The sequence below is a fragment of the Rhinoderma darwinii genome, chromosome 3 (genome assembly GCF_050947455.1).
Source record: "Rhinoderma darwinii isolate aRhiDar2 chromosome 3, aRhiDar2.hap1, whole genome shotgun sequence".
In the NCBI taxonomy this organism is placed as follows: Eukaryota; Metazoa; Chordata; class Amphibia; order Anura; family Rhinodermatidae; genus Rhinoderma; species Rhinoderma darwinii.
Genome location: NC_134689.1, coordinates 326,960,498 through 326,983,501, shown reverse-complemented (window position 1 = coordinate 326,983,501; position 23,004 = coordinate 326,960,498). Strand labels below are relative to the sequence as shown.

The following is a 23,004-nucleotide window of genomic DNA, read 5'->3' as shown; positions in this document are numbered from 1 at the left end:
TGTAGGTAGCACCACATAGCCCCTTGTAGGTAGCACCACATAGCTCCTTGTAGATAGCACCACACAGCCCCCTTGTAGGTAGCGCCACACAGCCCCTTGTAGGTAGCGCTACACAGCCCCTTGTGGGTAGCACCACACAGCCCCTTGTAAGTAGCGCCAGACAGCCCCCTTGTGGGTAGCGCCACACAGCCCCCTTGTGGGTAGCGCCAGACAGCCCCCTTGTAGGTAGCGCCAGACAGCCCCCTTGTAGGTAGCGCCACACAGCCCCCTTGTAGATAGCGCCACACAGCCCCCTTGTAGATAGCGCCACACAGCCCCCTTGTAGATAGCGCCACACAGCCCCCTGTAGGGAGGGCCACACAGCCCCCTGTAGGGAGTGCCGCACAGCCCCCTGTAGAGTGTGCCACACAGTCCCCTGTAGGGAGGCCCACACAGCCCCCTGTAGGGAGGCCCACACAGCCCCCTGGTAGGGAGTGTCGCACAGCCCCCTGGTAGGGAGTGCCACACAGCCCCCTGTAGGGAATGCACACAGCCCCCTGTAGGGTGTGCCACACAGCCCCCTGTAGGAAGTGCCACTCAGCCCCCTGTAGGGAGTGCCCCACAGCCCCCTGGTTGGTAGTGCCCCACAGCCCTATGGTTGGTAGTGCCCCAAAGCCCCCAGGTTGGTAGTGGCACACAGCCCCCTGGTTGGTAGTGCCACACAGCCCCCTGGTTGGTAGTGCCACACAGCCCACAGCCCCCTGGTTGGTAGAGCCACACAGCCCCCTGGTAGGTAGTGCCACACAGCCCCCTGGTTGGTAGTGCCACTCAGCCCACATCCCCCTGGTTGGTAGTGCCAAACAGCCCCCTGGTAGGTAGTGCCACACTGCCCACAGCCCCCTTGGAGGTAGTGCAAGGACTACGAAATGACCCTGATAGCTGGTGGGCAATAGACATTCAAAAAAGGACAACTGTGCAGGAGCACACAAAATACCCAGCTTTCCCAGCTATCAAATAAATGTGTGGAAATAAACTAAGATATAACTTTTATTTAGTCGGAGTAAAGGATTAATCCTTTTAGCTAGATTAAATAAAAGTTATATCTTAGTTTATTTCCACACTTTTTTTGATACCCGGGAAAGCTGGGTATTTTGTGTGCTCCTGCACAGTTGTCCTTAGTAGGTAGTGCCACACAGCCCACAGCCCTCCTGTAGATAGCAACCACCCCCTTCCAGTATAGATAGCGCCACTGTAGCTCCCTGAAGCGAGCGCTGCTTGATGCCTCTGTCCATATATGGACAGTGACATCAGGGAAAACTCCTGAGGCGGAATCCCCATCCACAGCGTTGCAGACGCTATGACCGTCGATTCCACTCCAGGAGAAGCTCCTGTCATCTGTGTCCATGATGTCATTGGCTTCTCCTGGAGTGGAATCCCCGGTCATAGAGTCTGCAATGCTGTTACCGGGGATTCCGCTTCAGGAGTTTCCCCTGATGTCACTGTCCATATATGGACAGAAACATCAAGCAGCGCTCCAGGAGCGGAATCCCCAGCCACACGGGGATTCCGCTCCTTCAGGGAGCTACAGTGGCGCTAGTAGACAGCAGAGCAGGGAGATACCTCCTTGCTCTGCTATAGTGCCCCACTGTAGATAGCAACACCCCCCCCCGTCCTTCCAGTATAGATAGCGCCACTGTAGCTCCCTGAAGGAGCGGAATCCCTGTGTGGCCGGGGATTCCGCTCCTGGAGCGCTGCTTGATGCCTCTGTCCATATATGGACAGTGACATCAGGGAAAACTCCTGAGGCGGAATCCTCGTCCACAGCGTTGCAGACGCTATGACCGTCGATTCCACTCCAGGAGAAGCTCCTGTCGTCTGTGTCCATGACGTCATTGACTTCTCCTGGAGTGGAATCCCCGGTCATAGAGTCTGCAAGGTTGTGACCGGGGATTCCGCTTCAGGAGTTTCCCCTGATGTCACTGTCCATATATGGACAGAGATATCAAGCAGCGCTCCAGGAGCGGAATCCCCGGCCACACAGGGATTCCGCTCCTTCAGGGAGCTACAGTGGCGCTAGTAGACAGCAGAGCAGGGAGATATCTCCCTGCTCTGCTATAGTGCCATCGCTACCGCTATAGCAGCGGCTGCTAGCGGCGCCACCGCCCTCATGCCCGGTGTCACCGCTAGCAGCCGCTATGGCTGCTACAGCGGTAGCGACGGCCACTAAGTGAAGAAGCGCCCGGGTGGAAAGGTGACTGCAGTTAGTGTGTGTATCGCCGCTTGTAGTTGCAACAGGATGGGGATACACAAACCCGCTGGCGCCCCTCTTGCCGTGTGGCGGCTGGCGCCCTGTGCGACCGCACTGGTCGAACATAGCTAAGGCCAGCCATGGATGGAAGTCACCGCGTCGTGTAAGTCTTCCGGCGCTACGGATTCAGGGATTCCGCGCAGCTTGAGATTATTACGCCCCCCCCCCCTGTTTTCTACATCGCCAAGATTTTTCTATACACTCTATAAAGCACCAATAAAACAGGTAAGACTATGATCAAATCTGCGTCGGAGGCTTCAATCTTAGGCTCCGTTCGCAGATCCTGTTAGATTTGACAGGAATAATAGAATTGCATGAATCGCTATTCTTCCTATAAAATGTAAGGAACACGGTGACAATGGTGTCCGTAGTTTTGGATGCAAACCAGGAACCGAGCCTTAAAGTGGTTGTCCAGTTATAGGAAATGTATGGCCTATCCTTACGCTGCTTCCACTTCATTCCCTTCGTTACTGTGAACGCCGACACAATTCTGGCAGCAGTTTTCAGTATCACACCCTTCTCTTATTCAAGTGAATGGGAGAAGGCTGTCATTTTGTGAACCGCCGCTACAAGTGTCTCGGCGATTCTCCGTACGACTAGTAACAGTAATGAAGGGGAAGCAGCGCTTGTACAAGCGTCGCAGCCCCTTCAAAGGAAAACAGCCTCTGATTTTCAGCTATTTTTGTAGCCGAAAATGTTTTTTGAGGCGTTTTTTAGAGCCGTTTTTGGAGCTGTTTTTCCATTGACATTGAAAAACAGCTAAAAAAATGGCTCAAGAAGTGAAATGCTTCTTTTTACGGGGCGTTTTTTTACGTTTACGTGAACTGAAAGCCGTATTTTCCATTGAATTTAATGGGCAAATGTTGGTAAGCGTTTAGCTAGCATTTTTCCAGGCGTATTTCGAGGCATTTACGCCCAGAAATACACCTGAAAACCCTGCATGTGAACATACCCTCAGACTGGTTTCACACACTGCGTTTTGCTGCCTTTTTTGGGTATTTTTTTGGTGTGTTCTTTTGTGCAGCCAGATGTTACATTAACGTCTGTAGTAAAATATAAAAGGCACTACATACACTGCGTTTTTGTTTATGGTGGTTTTGAGACAATTTTATGGTTAGTGATGTTTTTTTCCAAACCCAGCATGCTCTGGGTGTAGCGTTTTTTTCTGATGTTTTGTTTCCATAGGCTTCTGTATAGGACTTAAAAAACGGCAGAAGAAAAGTATGCACGAAAGGAGCATCAAAAACGTGACTTAAAACGGCATAAAAAAATGCATGTTACATCTTAATAATGCTGGCGGTTTTAGAAGTGTTTTTGATGCAGTTTTAAAACGACAGAAAATATCTGTGGAGTAAGACGAAGAAGTCACATATCTGGCATGCTTACAAATACTGCCTTCCAGTGCAAGCAATATACTCAGTACACGTCATATCAAACTAAGACTTTATTATGGACTCAAAAAGTTGTTGTTTTCTTTTTGTTTTTTTTTTGCAGAAATCTATTAAACCTTATAAGATTTTTGAACTTTATGAACTGATTTCAATTAAAGCCGAGGTCCAGGGAAATGACAGAGTTAAAGGAACTTTTCCTATCATCTGCCTTCACAATGGGGATGGGCTGGTTATAGTATAACCAGAAACTTAAGGTCAAAGACACTAGAGGAATCAAAAAAATTATTGCACTGACAGATAAGCAGGGTTGTATGCCAAGGGCACTGGGTATATCTACCTTGTAATATAAAACGCTGAGCAGAGCTTGCCAGTCTGCCAATGACTTCTAACCTACCAGGACTACCACCCAGCTGTGAAGGTACATGTAAGACATTTATATCTGCATGCATAGAGAATGCTCTGCTTATCAGTCCACAGTGTATATTGCTTTTGGTGTTTTTCATGACCACGTATGTTAGGATAAGACTGCTTCTAGATTTAGAACAATTCTTTTTTATTTAGAGCTTTGTAGACCAGGAACATCATGTTCACTCTCCATGATACAGGATCCGATTTAGTGTCCAGCAAAAAAAGATTTTTCAAGAGCAAACCAATATTTATCATGTTATCTGATTATTGACTTGTATGTTAAACAATGTTATCATGTATCAGAGAAATTGCAGCCACACTGTCCATAGCAACCAGGGTGTATCAGAGAAATAGGGGCCTTGTTACCCATAGCAACCAGTGTATCAGAGAAATAGGGCCCTTGTTACCCATAGCATCTAGTGTATCAGAGAAAGAGGGGCCTTGTTACCCATAGCAACCAGTGTATCAGAGAAATAAGGGCCTTGTTACCCATAGCAACCAGTGTAACAGAGAAAGAGGGGCCTTGTTACCCATAGAAACCAGTGTATCAGAGAAATAGGGGCCTTGTTACCCATAGCAACCAGTGTATCAGAAAGAGGGGCATTGTTACCCATAGTAACCAGTATATCAGAGAAATGGTGGCCTTGTTGCCAATAGCAACCAGTGTATCAGATAAATGGTGACCTTGTTGCCAATAGAAGCTAGATCAGGTTTCATTGTTTTAACTGCACTGGAAAAATGAAGCACAGGCTCTGGTTGGGTGTTATAAAAAACAAATATTTTTTTTATACTACTACGTGTATTATGATATGGATCTAGAATCAAAAGGCTGGAACCACACATGTCGTTTTTGGTGCACCTCAAACTGCATCAAATGCTGCATGTGTGTTTCCAGCCTTAGACTTAATTCACAAACAGCTTTTTTTTTTTAGGTGAAAAATGTTGCGGCCAGGTCTTAATTTAAAGTCTATGGTGAGATATAGAGAACGCTACATGCAAAGCTTTTTGTTTTGTGGCGTTCTTGTGGTCAGTGGCATTTTTCTTTACAATGTACCATGCTCTGGATTTGCCATTTTTTCTGGCGTTATTCCTATAGGCTTCTCTGTAGGACTTTAAAAATGCCATAAAAAAAAAAAACTGCATGTTACCTTTTCTGGCCAGGATCAAACATACAGTTGTTGACTATTTATACCTTTCCATCCTTTTGGATTCACTTCTAAGTTTGGCACAAAAAAATTAAGACAAAAACGGCATTAAAACTGTGCGTGTGAGCCTGGCCTTAGACTGGAATCACACACAGCGTTTAGCTGCATTTTTCAGGGTGTTTTTGTTGCCATTTATCACTGAGGATTTTTTTAGGTCAGAAACTCTGCTGCCAGAAGTTACTTTAAGTCTATAGTAAATTATTATAAAGTCTACATACAAAGCAATTTGTTTGTGTTATTTTTGGGGTTCAGTGGCATTTTTTTTTTTAAAATGCAGCATGCTCTATATATGGCATGTTTGGGGCTTTTTTTTTTACCATAGGCTTCTCTATGGAACTTGTAAAATGACAGAAAAAAACGCATGTACAAAATGTAAAAAAACGCTATGAAAAACACTGGAAACTCACTGTGTTTTTTACAAGCCTTTAAGGATAATAGAATAGTGTCTGTGAAGGAGACTTTAGAGCCAGGAAGGACCAGCAGTTCTCCAAACATGAGGCCACATACTTTATTAAGGCCTCATGCACACGACCGTAGTGTTTTTCTGGTCCGCAAATTCCAGGACCGTGTTCCGTGAAATGTCATCCGCAGTTCATCCGTATGTAATCCGCAGTTCATCCGTATGTAATCCGCAAAATGCGGATGAAAAAAAAAAAGCCTAGGTAAAACAGGATGACGACAGAACTCATTCCCGGTCGTTGCCTAGCAACACTTCCGCAAATCCGCAAAACTGCGGATGACACACGGAGGTGTATCCGCAATTTCCACGGGCCCATTGACTTCTATTGGCATGTCCGCATCGAATTTGCGGGCCGTAATAAGACATGTCCTGAGTTTCTGCGGCACGGATTTGCGGACATGCGGAGACCCGTGAAAACACGGATAGTGTGTATGGGCCCATAGAAATGAATGGGTCCGCAATTCTCCCGTGGATTTGCGGGGGAATTGCGGACGCAAAAACACGGTCGTGTGCATGAGGCCTAAAGCTTTTTATTTTGACAACCTGTATTCACAAGGTGATTGCCAAAGACTATTCCACTGAAAACCTCAATAAGCAGCTGCTATCACAAGATCACAAAGAGTAGTGCAATGTACAGATGTAGCCGTCTTTATCTTGACTTTTATCGCATTAAATACACAGTGGCAAGATCCCTCATTCTGACAGTTTTAATGACTTTTCAATGGCTTTTGTTGTGTGATTTTACGCTGCAGCAAGTTATAAGTCAAGATAAAGATGGCTACATCCGTAAATGCTGTAGAATGAATCATCACATTGTACCCACTAAAATAAGCTAGTAGTCCTCCATAGATGAGACCTGTGCTCGGCACACACCTCTTGGCGCACACTCTGTCAGCTCAGTATTCCCTAATAGAACATTGTGTGGGTTGTCAGAATTTATGTTACAAATATCTAATAAACAGGCAGTAAGAGAATGCTAAAAGCTTAGGTTGGGTACTGCCAAGATAGACTGGTTGCTATGCAGTGAGGACGCTTACCAGTCTGTGCTGGACTGTCCAGGTCTTCAGCTTATGTATGTATAGACACAGATCTGATGGCTGGAAAGCTTACAGTACTTGTTTCTGTTAGCTGCCCCTTTAATCTGTTTTTTGCAATAATAAATGTAGGGGTGAAATCTGTTTAAAAATACAAAAAAAGATGTAGTGTTCGGCAGCCATCTTCCCCTTAAAAAAATGCAGGGAGCAGAAGTGGTGGGGGCACATAAGCAATACAGTTTACCAGCACTACCCTAAGAAAATGAGGAAGATCCAGTCTGCTGGTCGGGTGGCCCAGTGCTTGTATAGATTATTTCTTAGGAACATCCAAGGTCTCCAATGAAAATTTCCATCTAATCGAGTGGGGACCTACCCTCCTTAGGGTCTGGTCACATCTGCATCAAGGTTTTCCATTGTTCTGCTCCATCATTAGAGCAGAACAACGAAAAATCGGAAGTGCCAGACCTGTTTCATGACGGACACCAACGGCGCCAGAGGGAACCCATTGACTTTAACGGCACCAGAGGGAACCCATTGACTTTAACGGGTTCTGTCGGGTTTCGGTCATGGTGTCCATCGTTTTGCTTGACAAAATAACACTGCATGCTGCACTACTTTATCTGGGGAAAACAAAGGAATCTGCGACAGAGACTCCTAACGGAGGCTCCGATGCAAGTGTGAACAGAGCCTTACACAATCCAGCACACATTTGCTTAGGCCCCATGCACACGACCATGTACGTAATCACAGTCCGTGATTACGGCCACAGCCGTCCGCATTTGCGGGCCGTGCTCCCATTATTAAGTATGGGAGGACGGTCTGTAAAATAAAAAATAGGACATGTCTATGGTCGTGTGGAACTAAATTCTAATTGGTTGTGATAACTAGGACTTACTAGCAAAATAGGGTAGATTTACTAATTAAGTCTAAGATTTAGACCAATTTTATCACACTGGCGTACGCTGCATGATAAATTTAGCGCATCTTGTTAGACATGTTAGATACTTTATACCACCTCTTGGTTGGTTTAGTTCATGCCAGTTTTTTGTGCCAAAATTTTGACTCAATTTTAGTACACGTTGGCTCATTTAAGCCCCCTGGCCACTAGACCACGTCATGCAAAAAGTGTTTTAAAAAGTTAATAATTGTGGCGCTCAGCAGATTCCGTCACCTTTGCTGAACAAAATAGTGCAGCGTTATTTTGTCCAGTAAAATGACGGAAGTCCGACAGAACCCATTAAGGTCACTAGGTTCTGTTGGGTGCCATTTGTTTCTGTCATCTGGCGCTTTTTTTTTTTCGGTAACAGAATAATGGAAATTGTAGGGCAGATGTGAACAAAGCATTATGTGTTCAAATGTGTCTGTTTTGTGTTCGCAGGTAAATTGCAGTTTTTCATCTTTTTGAGTGTTGCGTTCCCCTGTGTTCCTTGTGTCCGTTTTTTTACTTCTCTATGTCATCAGTTTTTCTTGTCCGCTCCTCTGCTACTTCCTGGTTTTAATTTTGTCAGAAATGGACCGCACATGGATGAAAATAGTGCAGGGGGCCTATTGTGTCTGTGTGCTGTTCGTGAGCGGACACATAGACAACGCACGGACAAGAAATACGCTCGTGTAAATAAGCCCTTTAGGGCACAGTCCGCTGTAGTGGCAGCCTCATGCAGCCAAAACCGCATGAGGCTGAGGTCTCTTTCACAGCATATTGGTAAACGTCCGTAATATGTATTCACAATACGTACGTATTACATCAGTATGTCATCAGTATTGCATCAGTTATACTGATGGGTTGTTTTCTAGGCAGAGAATTTCAGACAGCCACTTTAAAATACAGATGAAATACTGATAACATACTGATATGGATCACATTCGAATGCATCCGTATTTTAATCACTCTCCAAAACTGGGTGTTTTCCATGCGCAAAACAGATGAAAGTAGTGCATGCTGGGTTTTTAAAATACACACATACTTTATACCCCCATGTGAATAGACCCAAATATTAACATTAGGTCCATATAATGGACAGAAAAAAGCGAATGGAAAAAAAATGAATGTGAAAGCAGCCTTAAATGGCTCCTTTACACTTCCGTATGAAAATACGGTTCAATGTGAAATATGGATTGTTTTTTTTACAATTTGTTCCATTTTTGTTTCGTATTTTGTTAGAATTTGTCAGTTTTTCGTCCGTATTTGTTCGGTTTTAACTACTATTTTTCTTTTTTTTATTATGTTAAACTACAAATGTAAAAAAAACTAAACAAAGAGGCACATGTGAACTATACAAAAACGGAACATGCGCTTTTAAATACAATCTATTGACTTATATGGGCTTAAAGCAGTATCCATATGGATCCGTTGAAACATGCTGCTTATTGAAGGTAACGCCATGTGCATAAAAAACCAAGACTTGAATAAAAACCATTTAAATGTATTGCCACCGTTTTTTCAATGAAAAAAACCTGAATTGTTATGGATCAAAAATACAGAAGTGTGAATTCCTCAGGCTACATGCACACGTTGCAGAATTTGATTTGTAAAATCTGCATCAAAGCCCGCAGATAAATGCAGGTAAAATCTACTCTTAAAATTGTAGGTATGGATTTCACATTTTGATGTGGAAACAGGTGTGGATTTTAGGCTGCAGATTTTGATGTTTTGTTTTTTTTCAATAAACTTGTCAGATTCAATTCTGAAACGGAAACGCAAGAAACAAAAAAACATTATGTGTGGCTTATTCAGATTCACCCTAAATCCCTTGAATGTTCCCTTTCACCCACTAGCTGGCTGGTTAGGGCTGACTTGATACTGTTCACATTGACAGTTCATGTGGGAGTTTCCTGGGTAAAAGTCTTACTGTCCATTCACCTCGGGGTGTGTTTACTTGGATAAGACAACAGAAAGAGAAATGTAGAGAGAGAGAGAGAAGCCGTGAGTCACAAATGCTGACCTGGGGGACAAATACCCTGCAGAGAATCAGTACGTGAGCCATGATGATAACACGAGAGATAAGGGGGTATTTGCAGAAACTGGATCTGACCTTAGCCGGCTTTATACATTAAACCACTGCCATCATCTCCTTGCATAGGAAAATTATCATACAAAGGTTTCTACCTTCTCATAGACAAGTTTCACAGAATAGCTAGTTTCATAAATAAAGAAAAACTCTAGATAGCGTTAACAATGGAATTGTACTATTGACCGTAAGAGAAATCCAAATATAAAGCAGGGCATTCGGAGAAATGTAAAATTCTGTACCGCCTTTCTGAAGATCCATCAGCATGCTACAAGTTGTTTTAGAGCAGGTTATAGCAGTAGAGGTCAATCTGCCACAATATTGGCACTTCAGATTTGTCCCTTGTCTTCACCAAAGGGTTGTACATCAAGTCCAATATGGTTCAGGTCTAGGGAAAGGTGTACAACAGCAGAAGAAAAATAAGTTGTTTATCTACTTTCCTCTGATAAGTTCTGTACCGGCTTCATAATGGAGCTGTGCCAACCCTGCCGAATCTGTTTTTACAAACGGATACCAATGAATTCTGAGTGTGTGAACATAGCTGAAGCTAATTGTAAGACTGTTTTAGATGTACAATGGTGCAATCATTAAAGGGGTTGTGTCATGACAGACATTTATGGCCTATCCACAGGATAGGCCATAGATGTCTGATAGATGCGGCCTTAGGATAGATGGTGCCCTGTGTGAAATTATCTTTCGGCGCCCCAGCCCATCATAAAAAAAATTCCCCATAAAAAAAGTATAATGCTCCCACAGTATAATGCCCTATATAGTGCCCCCACACAGTATAAAGCCCCTTTAGTGCCCCCCATACAGTATAATAATATTTAATAATATATTATAACCCCTTCAAGGACACAGTATTTTGTCCTCTAATTGTGCCCACACAGTATTATGCCCCTCAAGTACCACACACATTATATTGCCCCCTGTAGTACCCCTACACAGTATAATATCCGCTTAGTGGCCCCCAAACAGCATAATGCCCCCCTCCCCTGGCTGCCACACACAGCTCCCCCTTGTAGCCTTGTAGATAGTGCCCCCCTGTAGATTCCCATGACGAACTGAGCTGCTCCTCTACAAGATCCTTGCGTACGCCGGCGTGATCTTGTAGCCTAGTACAGAGTTTCCCAACCTTTTCGGACTCGAGGCACCACTGGAAAAATAAAATTTCCTCAAAGTACACCTACTAAGAATTGTTTAAAAAAAGAAAGAAAACGGCTAAAAACAAGCACTACACTCGTAGGGTACGTTCACAATGCATTTTTGTAAGGCAAAAAAAAATGTGCCTCAAAATTCCTTTAGGAATTCTGAAGCAGATTTTGAATTGGCAGCGTTGTTTGAGCTTTTTTTTTTTTTGCGTTTTTTTTTTTAAAGAGAACCTTTCACCTCCCCATTCATGTGCACTCAAACTCTGGGGCACTTTACATTTTTTTCTACCTCCCTCCGTTATTTAGATATCGGTGCCGTTATATTTGGCGCCCGATATTTAAATAACCCCCTGAACAGTCAACGGGGTGTGTACTGGCAAGGGGGCGTGTTACTATGGCTGTGACACTGTCCAATTAGATATGGACAGTGTTACAGCAAGAGCGAGGAGAGAGAGAGAGAGTGTGTGTGTGTGTGTGTGTGTGTGCGCGCGCACACGCTCTCACTCTTCAGCTTTCAAGATTAGTCTTCTGCTACGGACAGTGTAAGAACTGTGGAGAGGAGAGCACGCTCTCATCTCTTCAGCTCTTGCGAGAGATCAGTCTTGTATAGTCTGCCAAACTGGCAAGGGGGCGTGTCTTTGCTACGGACAGTGTAAGCACTCCCCATCTCTTACACTGTCCGTAGCAGTGACACGCTCCCTTGCCAGTTCGGCAGACAAAGTACAAGACTGATCTCTCACAAGAGCTGAAGAGATGAGAGCACGCACTCCTCTCCACAGCTCTGACACTGTCCGTAGCAGTGACACGCCACCTTGCCAGTTCGGGTGAAAAGACTGCAATCGCACACTCTCCTCGCTCTTGCTGTGGCACTGTCCATATCTGATTGGAAAGTCACAGCCATAGTAACACTGTTGACTGTTCAGGGGGGTATTTAAATATCGGCCGCCAAATATAACTGCACCGATATCTAAATAACGGAGGGAGGTAGAAAAAAAATATAAAGTGCCCCAAGGTTTGTGCAGCCCTCCCCATTACATGCTGCACTCAGCTGCACATGTATGGGGAGGTGAAAGGTTCTCTTTATGCCGTTGAAGCTAATGCAAAAGACGCAGGTAAAAAAGCACCAAATGAGCGTCGCGGGTATTTTCTGCCTCCTATTAATTTCAATTGGAGCTCAGAGGTGGAAACCACTTGAAGACTATCAGCCCTCCCTCACTTTAAAATGACCATCAGCCCGCCAATCACAGTAAAATGACCATCAGCCCCCCCCACTCACAGTAAAATGACCATCAGTCCCCCCTCACAGTAAAATGACCATCAGCCCACCACTTACAGTAAAATGACCATCAGCCCGCCACTCACAGTAAAATGACCGTCAGCCCCCCACTCACAGTAAACTGAACATCAGCCTGCCACTCCTCACAGTAAAATAGCCATCAGCCCCCACTCACAGTAAAATGACCATCAGCCTACCACTCACAGATTCCCCCTATAGATAGTGCCACACAGCCCCCTTGTAAGTAGTGCCACACAGCCCCCTATAGATAGTGCCACAGAAGCCCCCTTGTAGGTAGTGCCACACAGACCCCTTGTAGGTATTGCCACACAGCCCCCTATAGATAGCCCATTGTAGGTAGTGCCACACAGCCCCCTGTAGGTAGTGCCACACAGCCCCCTTGTAGGTAGTGCCACACAGCCCCCTTGTAGGTTGTGCCACACATCCCACTGGTAGGTAGTGCCACACAGCCCCCTGGTAGGTAGTGCCACACAGCCCTCTTGTATTTAGTGCCACACAGCCCTCTTGTAGGAAGTGCCACACAGCCCCCTGGTAGATAGCACCCCATTTCCTGTAGATAACACCAGCGAAGCTCCCTGAAGGAGCGGAATCCCCCTGTAGCTGGGGATTCCGCTCCTGCAGCGCTCCGCTTGATGTCTCTGTCCATACTGTGACATCAAGGGCAACTCCTGAAGCGGAATCCCCGTCCACAGCATTGCCGATGCTGTGACCGGGGATTCCACTCCAGGGGAAGGCCCTGTCGTTTGTGTCCCTTTATGGACAGTGACGTCACTGGCGTCTCCTGGAGTGGAATTCCCAGTAACAGACTCGGTAACGCTGTGGACGGGGATTCTGCTTCAGGAGTTGCCCCTGATATCACTGTCCATATATGGACAGAGACATCAAGCGCTCCTTCAGGGAGCTACAGTGGCGCTAGTAGATAGCGGAGCAGGGAGATACCTCCCTGCTCTGCTATAGTGGCGCTGTTACCGCTGTAGCAGCCGCAGCGGCTGCCAGGGTGCCGCCGGCCATGTGGAAGCCCGCCCCGACGAGCGGCATCGTGTTGCCGCTAGCCCGATGTCGCCACTAGCAGCTGCTATGGCTGCTGCAGCAGAAGCGACGCCACTGAGTGAAGAAGCGGCTACTGTGTCGCCGGGCCCAGGTGCTTTTGAAAGAAGCAGGGGAAAGGAGACAGCGCTACACCCCCTTCCACCTGCTGGAGGGATGTACCCTGTTCAATGGCACAGGTTGCACACCTCTAAGGCCGGCCCTGGTCCCATCTCTGGGACCCACACCTATCTCCCAAACGGGAGTCCCCTGTTCCTGTCCCGCTTGGTGAGGTGGACGCTAGCTGACGCATAGTTGCCAGCATTTGAAAAAAAATTCAGAGACACTTAGGGTGTGGTGTCTTTGATGGGTTTGTCTTTAGGGGTGTTGCTTATCTGGTGGGTGTGGCGTGGCTTTCTTTCCAGAATTCCTGCATACAAATAAACAAACATAAATTTCTGCGCTAGTTTGGCTGACAAATACTATGGTGGCCAGTATCTCTTTTGTTATCCGGTTGTTTACAGGCAGGTGATGTCCCACTTTATCACTAGAGCTAGCCGATATGTGCTGACCACTACTGGTAACGTAAAAACCAGCATAGATCATGCCACACTGAGAGGCCCTTGTGGATGGTGCTCCACACTGCCCCCAGTAGATATTGCCACACACTGCTTCCTGTAGATATTGCCACACACTGCTTCCTGTAGATATTGCCACAGTGCCCCCTGTAGATAATGCCACACGCCCCCCCTGTAGATAGTGCTACAGTGCTATCTGTAGATAGTGCCACACATACCCTTTTTCGATAGTGCCACAGTGCCCTCTAGATAATACCACAGTGCCCTGTGTAGATAGTGCCACAATACCCTCTGTAGATAATACCACAGTGCCCCCTGTAGATAGTGCCACACCCCCTGTAGATATAGCCACACAGCCCCACTGTAGATTATGCCCATCATGCCCCATGTAGATGATTGCACACAGCCCACCTATAGATGATGCCACACAGCCTCCCTATAGAAGATGCCACACAGCCCCCCTGTAGATGATGCCACACAGCCCCATATAGATGACACCACACAAACCCCTGTAGATGATGCCACACAGTCCCCTTGTAGATAATACCACACAGCCCTCCTCTAGATGATGCCACACAGCCGCCCTGTAGATGATGTCACACAGCCCCCTGTAGATAATGCAACACAGCCCCCTGTAGATAATGCCACACAGCCCTCTGTAGATGATGCCACGCAGCCACCCTGTAGATGATGCCACACACTCCCCTCTGTACATTGTGTCACATACCCTCCCTGTAGATAGTGCCACACACAGCCCCTTGTAGATAGCGCCACACCCCTCACTCCCTGTAGATAGAGCCATTGTGGCTTCCTCTAGGAGGGGAATCCCCAGCCAGAGCTTTGCTGACGCTCTAGTTGAGGATTCCTCTCCTGGAAGAGCCCATGACGTCACTGTCCATATATGGACAGTGACGCCAAGGGCTTCTCCAGTAGCGGAATCCCCGGCCAGAGCGTCGGCAACGCTCTGGCCGTGGATTCCGGCACTCCAGGAAGAGCCCCTGACTTCACTGTTCTTATATGGACAGTGATGTTGGGGCTCCCCATATGAGCGGAATCCACGGTCAGAGCATCGGCAACACTCTGGTGGGGTTGCCACTTCAGGTGGAGTAAATGGCAGAGCAGGAAGAGGAAATTTTCCTGCTCTGCCATAGTATTCAATTGTATCTGGGTCCTGAGGACGCAGATACAATTGAATGCAGCAGTTGCCGGGACAGTCATTTTCTGGGACTGTCTCTGTAAATTCAGGATAGTCCCAGCAAATTCAGGACTGTTGGCAGCTATGACTTAGACGGAGCAGCAATTCACAGCAGGACGGTTTTTTTTTGGAAACAGCGTAGCACAAGTAATTTGTTACAGATTCTTGCTGCGGATTCTGCACCTAAAATCCTGCATCAAATTACAGTACAGTATCAATGAATGGGGTTTTGAAAGGACACAGATACACTTCAATCCAGTGGTGGAACAGGGAGCAGTCAACAGAGAGGCGCAATGCAGTGACGTCATCAAACCTCATTGCGCCAAGCTAAACACAGCACAGACTGTAGACCTGCATAGGATTCTCCCCATTTGTCGTGGGAACAGGGCTGGGCGAGTATTTACTTTATTATTATTAGGAGGCACTATTGGGGCCATATATACTGTGTGGGGGTGGCACTATGGGGACATTATACCATGGAAAGACACTATGGGGGCTGTGTGGAGGCCATATGGAAGCAATATACTGTGCAGGGGTCACAATGGGGGATTATACTGTGTTGGGAGGCACTGTTGGAGCATTATACTGTGTGCGGGGTACTATGGGGGCATATACTGTGTGTGGGAGGCACTATACGGTCATTATAATGTGTTGGGGCACTATAGGGGCATTATACTGTGTGAGAGGCACTATGGGGCCATTATACTGTGTGGGAGGCACTATGGGGTCATTATACTGAGTGGGGGCACTATGGGGGCATTATACTGTGGAGAAGCAGTATGGGGGTATTATCCTGCATGGGTGACATTATGGGGCATTATACAGTGGTGGGGCTCTACGAGGGCCTGATAGCGTATGCACTATGGGGGCATGATATTGTGTTGGGGCACTATGAACGCAGGACACTGAATGGGGGCACTATGGGGGATATACTGCGTGTCAGAGCCACTCTAAGGACATTATACTGTGTGTGACACACTATGGGGGGTATTATGCTGTGTAAGTGTCATTATGGGGGCATTATACTGAGTGGTGGGGCACTATAGTGTATACAGGGGCACTATGGAGGCAAACTGTGTGAGTGCACTATGAAGGCAGGATACTGAATAGGGGCACTATGGGTGCATGATACTGTGTGGGAACACAAAGGGAACTAAGTCTATATGAACAAGAAATGGGCAGGATTGAAAGGTATGGCTTTGCATGCTGCATGCTTAGCGATTGTTGAAAGTAAGGCGGTATGTTGTATGGATTTTCTGAAGTGCATACATAGATTGCCCTATCTATATAGCAGTGTCAGATATAACCTTTAGATATGCTGTGACATACTGTACCGGTAAAAATGAGCAAATAGATAAGTGTATTGTACCCTGCAGGGCGCTCACCTATATGAAGCAAACAGTGGTTGCATTATATGATGCAAGTCAGTAGTTGTTACAGTAAATTACACTAAAGAATACAGCAATAATGATTACCTACTATATAGTGTATAGCGCATGGCTTCTTCTGGTTCAACTCCAATACGTGCCCGCAGAATAGATGCCCAAAGAACTGCAGGCTAAAGTATATTAGATTCTCTTTCCCAGCACACCACCTGCAATAACTTGGTTATTTTTTTTTATTATTATTTTTAATGGCTGTGTTTTTGAGGGACTACTCAAATATAGTTGTAAGATTTGTACTTTAGTTGTTGCTGTTCTCTTAAGTCAGGTTTTCTTAAAAGCAGTTTCCCACTAAGAAAACCCCTTCTCTAAAAAAGCCTACCTAACAGTCAGCTGGTATAGCCAGGGAAAGTCTCGTCCGGCCATACAAATATAGCATTTCATTCATAATAATGGGCGAGCATGTAATACATGGCCAGAGAGAGTCTACCAGAAGCAGAGCCATAATAGGACATATGGACCTATTGACATAGGACATCCTGACAAGACAACTAAATAATTTGCCTGTTCTTTAAGGATATCAAAAAGTAGTAGTCAAAAGTTGTCTCGATTAGACTAGTATACTTGTATTCTTTTTAAGAAGACATGTCTTGGTCTGTGGACTAGTGTAGTTTATAAAACTTTCATTTAAAGCCAAACTCTGTTTGGTATTTGATATAAAGCATTGCTAAAACAGTTATGTATCTGAACTGTTGCACGGAGTACTGGGTCAAAACTGGTGCTAGTAAAAAGCCTCAGGCCATCCTTAAATGAAGGAATTTGTAATATCATTAGGCTTACTACTGTATCAGATTGGAAAAAAAGGGTCTACTTTGTTTTCCAGAAACAGTGCCACTCCTGCCCATGGGCTGTTTCTGGTATTGCAGGTCAGACCCTTTCACTTAAATGGCAACTGCAATACCAGACAAAGCTCATGGACAAGATTGACTGTTTCAGGATAAAAAAACAGACCGTTTTCTTCATATATCACCCATGACAGTAGACACTTGATAGACATATCGTTTATAAGGTACTCCTCAAATTCTGTTTTGCAGAATAAACAAAAGTAACTATCAATCATGACTGATGCAAGCAGCGGGCAAAATCAGGCGATAACTCCTAATTCTGAAGCCCAGAAGAGGCTGGAACGAGCTATTTATTTCTATCGCACTGGAGACCGTAAGTATTATCATAGATGAGATGTATCTTGGGCAAGACCCAAACAGTAAGCAGAATGTAAGAATACTGGGTCAGCCTTAGGGGTGTACAACCTGAGTGGTCACACAGTGCAGTTTTTTTGTCACTATTGAGGGGGCGCCACTGGCAGTGTCATTTAAGCATCTTATAGCAATGTTAGTTGTTACTGTATGACTGTATTATTTTGATATTATGTGGTAAAGCATAGGGTGTCAATAGAAGGTAATGTTCAGGATACCAACCAAAGGATGGGCCTGGGATGATGTTTGAGAAGCACAAAATTGGATGACATGAGAGTTTAGTTACAGAGTAGATTATAGTGCTGCAGTCTTTACTGCTAGGGGTGACTGCATGGAAACCTGGTTTAAAATAAATAAGAGATGAAGAATTGCTGAGTTCCTTTGTAAAGTTCTGAAATGTTTTTTGTTTCTATTGACAGTCACAGCCTGGAACTATACTATTCTGGCCCTATCCTTGCTTGGATTGCTTTTAGGACTATTCCTACTTAGCAAGAATATCCTAAACAACAGGTGAGCTTCAAAATTTCATCCCCAAGGCACTTATTCTTAGAGGTGAAAAAGTGAAGAAAAAGGGAAAACGTGGCTGTCACGTTGGGTTCGTGGACCCACTGGACCGTACCGCCTTGACGGTATGGCAGCTGGCCAACAGGGCGCGGGTCACAGTCCATAGTTCGTATAGTGTACCTGTGGCAGCTAGGACAGTAGAAAGGCACGCTCGGCTGGGACTAGGCAGCAGGCAGACATCAGGCGTGGAGTAGCAGGACAGGCGTGGTATACAGCACAGCACAACTACAGCTCAGCACGGCACTTGACCAGGATAGCACAGGATACAGGAACGGGGAACACTGGGAACTAGAAAACACTAGGAAACCATTTGCATAGACAAACTTTGGGTACGACAACAACACTCAGGCAAGGGAGGAAGGGGCCGAGCCCTTCTTATAGTCCAGGGTACTCATGGGCTAATTATAACATTAACTTCAGATGCGCGCTGGCCCTTTAAGAGTGTGCACAAGCGTTCGCGCGCACACTACAGGACCAGGCCGAGGTAAACGGAAGTGAGCACTGGCGTCTCCTGAGGAGGAGACTGGGGCCAGCGCTCGCAGACTCATGGCTGCGGCCGTCAGGAGGTGAGTGAGCCTCACGGCCCGCGGCCATGGACATGACAGTGGCGCTCCTCTGAGGCAATCTCGTCTTATCAAAAAAACTCAACAGAAAGCCTTTTCTGTGGTAGTGGGCACACCACCAGAGAATTTTGCAGCTACGCTGTTTCCGTAACTAATATTCTGTTCTGTGGGAGTTGCGGAAACTGCACAGTTCATTGAGTTATGCTGTTTGCGTAACTCGACCATGTAACCAGGAAGTGGCCAGAAGACAGCGGAGCCAGGTAAGATAGAACGGGGCCCCGTTCTAGAAATAGATGCGGGTCCCAGAGGTGGGACCTGCCTCTATCTGACATTTATAACATATCCTGTGGATATGTCATAAGTGTCCTTCATGTAAAAACCACTATAAATGCCGCGGTCGCTATTGACCGCGGCATTTAATTAGTTAAACGGCCAGGAACAGTGCGATCGCTGTTCCTGGCCATTAGAGCAGCGTGTTAGCTGCTGACACCCGCAGTGTATGGAGCGGGCTCAGCGTGTGAGTCCACTCCATACATCATCCCCTCCCCGCTCAATGATGTGACGGCACATCATGGGTCGGGAAGGGGTTAAGTAAGGAGCCGTCAGGGGGCCTGGCGCTGCCGGGTCCCTTGACTGCAGACTATAAGACGCAGGGACCTTTTTAGCAAAATTTACTCTTGCTAAAAACTGCGTCTTATAGTCCGAAAATTACGGTATATCCCTGAACACTTCAGAATTCATCCGGCTGCTTCTGTCTTCAGTCACATCATCAATAAACACTAGTGACCCAGTGCCTTTGGCAGCCATTCATGCCAATGCCATCACACTGCCTCCACAATGTTTTACAGAGGATGTGGTGTGCTTTGGAGCCGCTCCAAGCCTTCTCCATACTTTCTTCCTCCCATCATTCTGGTACAGGTTGAACTTAGTTTCATCTGTCCAAAGAATGCTGTGCCAGAACTGGGCTGGCTTCTTTACGAGTTGTTTGGCAAAGTCTAATCTGGCCTTTCTATTTTTGAGGCTGATTAATGGTTTGCACCTTGTGGTGAACCCTCTGTATTTTCTCTCATGAAGTCTCTTTATGGTAGACTTAGATACTGATACACCTACTTCCAGGAGAGTTTTTTTCACTTTGATAGATGTTGTGAAGGGGTTTTTCTTGTTTTGGAGTTCACGAGATCACCAGTGCGCTCTTTTTTTCAAGAATGTACCAAACTGTTGATTTGACCACTCCTAACATTTGTGCTATCTCTCTGTTGGATTTCCTCTATTTTTCAGCCTAACGATGGTCTGTTTCACTTGCATTAAGAGCTCCTTTGACCTCATGTTGTGGGTTCACAGCAACAGCTTCCAAATGCAAATGCCACACCTGGAATCAACTCCAGACCTTTCACCTGCTTAATTGATGATGGATTAACGAGGGAATAGCCCATGTAGCCCATTAAATAGCTTTTGAGATAATTGTCCAATTATCTTTGGTCCCTTGAAAAAGAGGCAGATACATATTAAAGAGCTGTAATTCCTAAACCCTTCCTCAAATTAGGATGTGAATACTAATCAAATTAAAGCTGAGAGTCTACACTTTCAGCCCATATTGATTATATAAATGTATATTCAAAATGTTTTGGTAAACAGCTAAAAGGCCAAAACTTGTGTCACTCTCCAAATAATTCTGGACCTAACTGTATATGTCTTTCAAACACTAGTTCACTCTGTAGCTTTATTCACTTTACTTATTTTACTCTTCGAATTGCAGAAAAAGAAAAATGATTGCTATGTATAAGATGAACATGGCTCTTAAAAATGAAGAGTCTGATGGCAAACAGGCTGTGCTGACATTGGAAAAAGAGAACCTACCACAAGAGGACGCTCTACTCAAGAAGGAAGTTCAACCAGGTGACATAACGGTTCAGTGGAAGGATGGGCAAATCACTTCTCTCTACACTGATGCACCAGAGGAGGATGTATAAACTACTAGGACATATTTATTTCATTCCCACTACAGAGCACCAGGTCTTCTTCAGTTGTCCTATACAATATCTGAGACTAGCGGTGATTGTATAGTGCTCTTTAACCGTGAGGTCAAAATGTTCCTATTACAGTCTTGTTCCACTTGGGACTTACATGACATTTAAAAGATCAGCTCAATGTCACACTGTGCAACTGGATATAGGATATTTTTATAGAATGTTTTTCGTGCATAATGGGTCACTTCTGGGTAGGAGTTTGAAGGTACCATAGATCTGGTTTTCTTGTATTTATTTAAGTATGTGCTCACAATAGGCTACATATTGTAAAATGTTACTTCCTTTCTGGAAATGCCATCGTATCATAGCAGAATATATATACACAGAAATGTTATAGCATTTTATTATGCGAAGTACAAGGACAATCCAAGGTGTCTGTAAAAAAGGTCACATAAAACATTACTTTATGACTTAAATCTTCTTGATGCCTTCTCTCTTATTGAATTGAATGTAGCATTTAAAGTAACCAACACTTGACCTTAAAGGGTTTGTATTAGAAAAAACATGTCTTTTTCTGCCAGAAACAGCGCCACACCTGTCCATGGGTTGTGTGTGATACTGCAGCTCAGCTCCTTTGAAGTAAACGGGGCGAAGCTGTAATATCAGATACAAACTGTGGACAGGTTTTGTGCTGTTTTTGGAAGAAAGCAGCCAAGTTTTTCTCATCCTGGACAACCCCTTTAATTGCAAAAGGAACTTGGAGTTGCTTGACATCGATGTGGTCATTGTAGAACGGGGAGGGGGCTGCATTTTTAACATAGTAGAAAGGTTTGAGTAGTATGTAGCTTTATGTTGCCTATAGGTTTCAGTAGTTTGAATCTTGTTCAAAAATACATTTTCTATATATTACCATTTCATATGTCCCTCTCTGCGTGTAAAATAAACATACATTTGCCCCATGCTGTCTGTTTTAATAATTGTAAAACTGATTTGTATATCTGCTCTACATTTTGACAAGGGTTTATTAACTTTAGCACATTGACACATGGTCAGTCTGGCCTACCCAAAGATTCTCCAGTGGGCCCAGGTTCTGACACAGGTCATACGTGTCCATTAATATTAGTCCTTACTGATGAGATGACTGTATACGGTAAATGAAGGGTGGGCCTTTGGGACCACAGTTTGATACTCCATGGACAATGTAAAATCCATCCCCTTCTCTATTGCCTTCTTTGACAATAGAAAATAAGAGGGATGGATACTTCTTCAATAGCTCAGGCACCAAGCCATGCATGTACATGTGCTATAAGGCATCCTACACATTATATATGTGGGAAATGCCCATCAGTGTTCCCTTTAAAGCATACCTAATTTTTAGGTGACTTTTCATAATAAGCTGTCATATGTGTGTACATGTGTAATAACACTATTTCTGGCCAGTATATGACTTGCATCCCGCATTTTTTTTTTTTAGCACTTTTCCCCTCTGCAAGCTCTATCTCTTTAATTTGAGTTTTCCCTGGGTTAGTCACGGGAGCCTAACTGCTATCATGTCTTCTATACACTGCACACATAGAGAAGAAAACATCTTGCCCCCAATCTGTTTGTAGCAAGAGAAGAGGAGATCTTACAGCAGTAATGAGTAGTGCAGCTTTGAATCCAGCACTGGGGTGAGATATAACACTTACTAGAAGCTGCTGCAGCATCTCTGTGTGTCTTTCTCCCTAGCAGCTCCCTTGCACTCCCCTCTCTATAGACTTCTATAGGCAGCATGGAACCTGATCTCCAGGGGCGTCGCTAGCACCAGACCTCCGGGGCCCAAGACCCATATCTTTGGCCCGGTGCCCCGAATTCCAGGGCTACTGCCGCTACCAGGGTCGCTGCAGTCGCAATCGTGACCGGGCCGCTTCATAAAATACAAGGGCCCCTTTTACTATAGTAACAACACATACTTACCCTCCTTCCCGAGCGCAGTGGAAGTCCTGACGTCTTCTCGCGTCATGACGCTATGCGCAGAGCATGACGTCACGACGCTGGTTGGTGCCGGGACATCCGCTGCACCAAAGAGCTGGGCAAGTGTAACATTATTACTGCCTGCTGGGGTCCTGTATCTAAGCCTGCCTTGTGGTCAGCTTAGATACAGGGTGCAACAGCCAGCATCACACATGGGCTTAGATACAGGGCCCACGTGTGATGCACACATGGGCCCTGTATCTAAGCCTACCACATGTG

The 23,004-nt window shown here is 45.3% G+C and overlaps 1 protein-coding gene across 2 annotated transcripts; it reads left to right on the top strand.

The window, feature by feature from the left end:
- The first annotated feature begins 3,989 nt into the window (after positions 1–3,989).
- Positions 3,990–21,731, top strand: SLC51B (SLC51 subunit beta). Of its 2 annotated transcripts, none has more exons than XM_075855290.1 (4): positions 3,990–4,096; positions 17,517–17,640; positions 18,098–18,188; positions 20,562–21,731. In XM_075855290.1, the coding sequence occupies exons 2-4, from the start codon at positions 17,541–17,543 to the stop codon at positions 20,773–20,775; spliced, it is 405 nt and encodes a 134-aa protein (XP_075711405.1). In that variant the 5' UTR covers positions 3,990–4,096; positions 17,517–17,540; the 3' UTR covers positions 20,776–21,731. The 2 variants fall into 2 exon arrangements, with proteins under 2 accessions (XP_075711405.1, XP_075711406.1); XM_075855291.1 differs by having other exon boundaries at positions 4,026–4,102.
- The last annotated feature ends 1,273 nt before the right edge of the window (positions 21,732–23,004 follow it).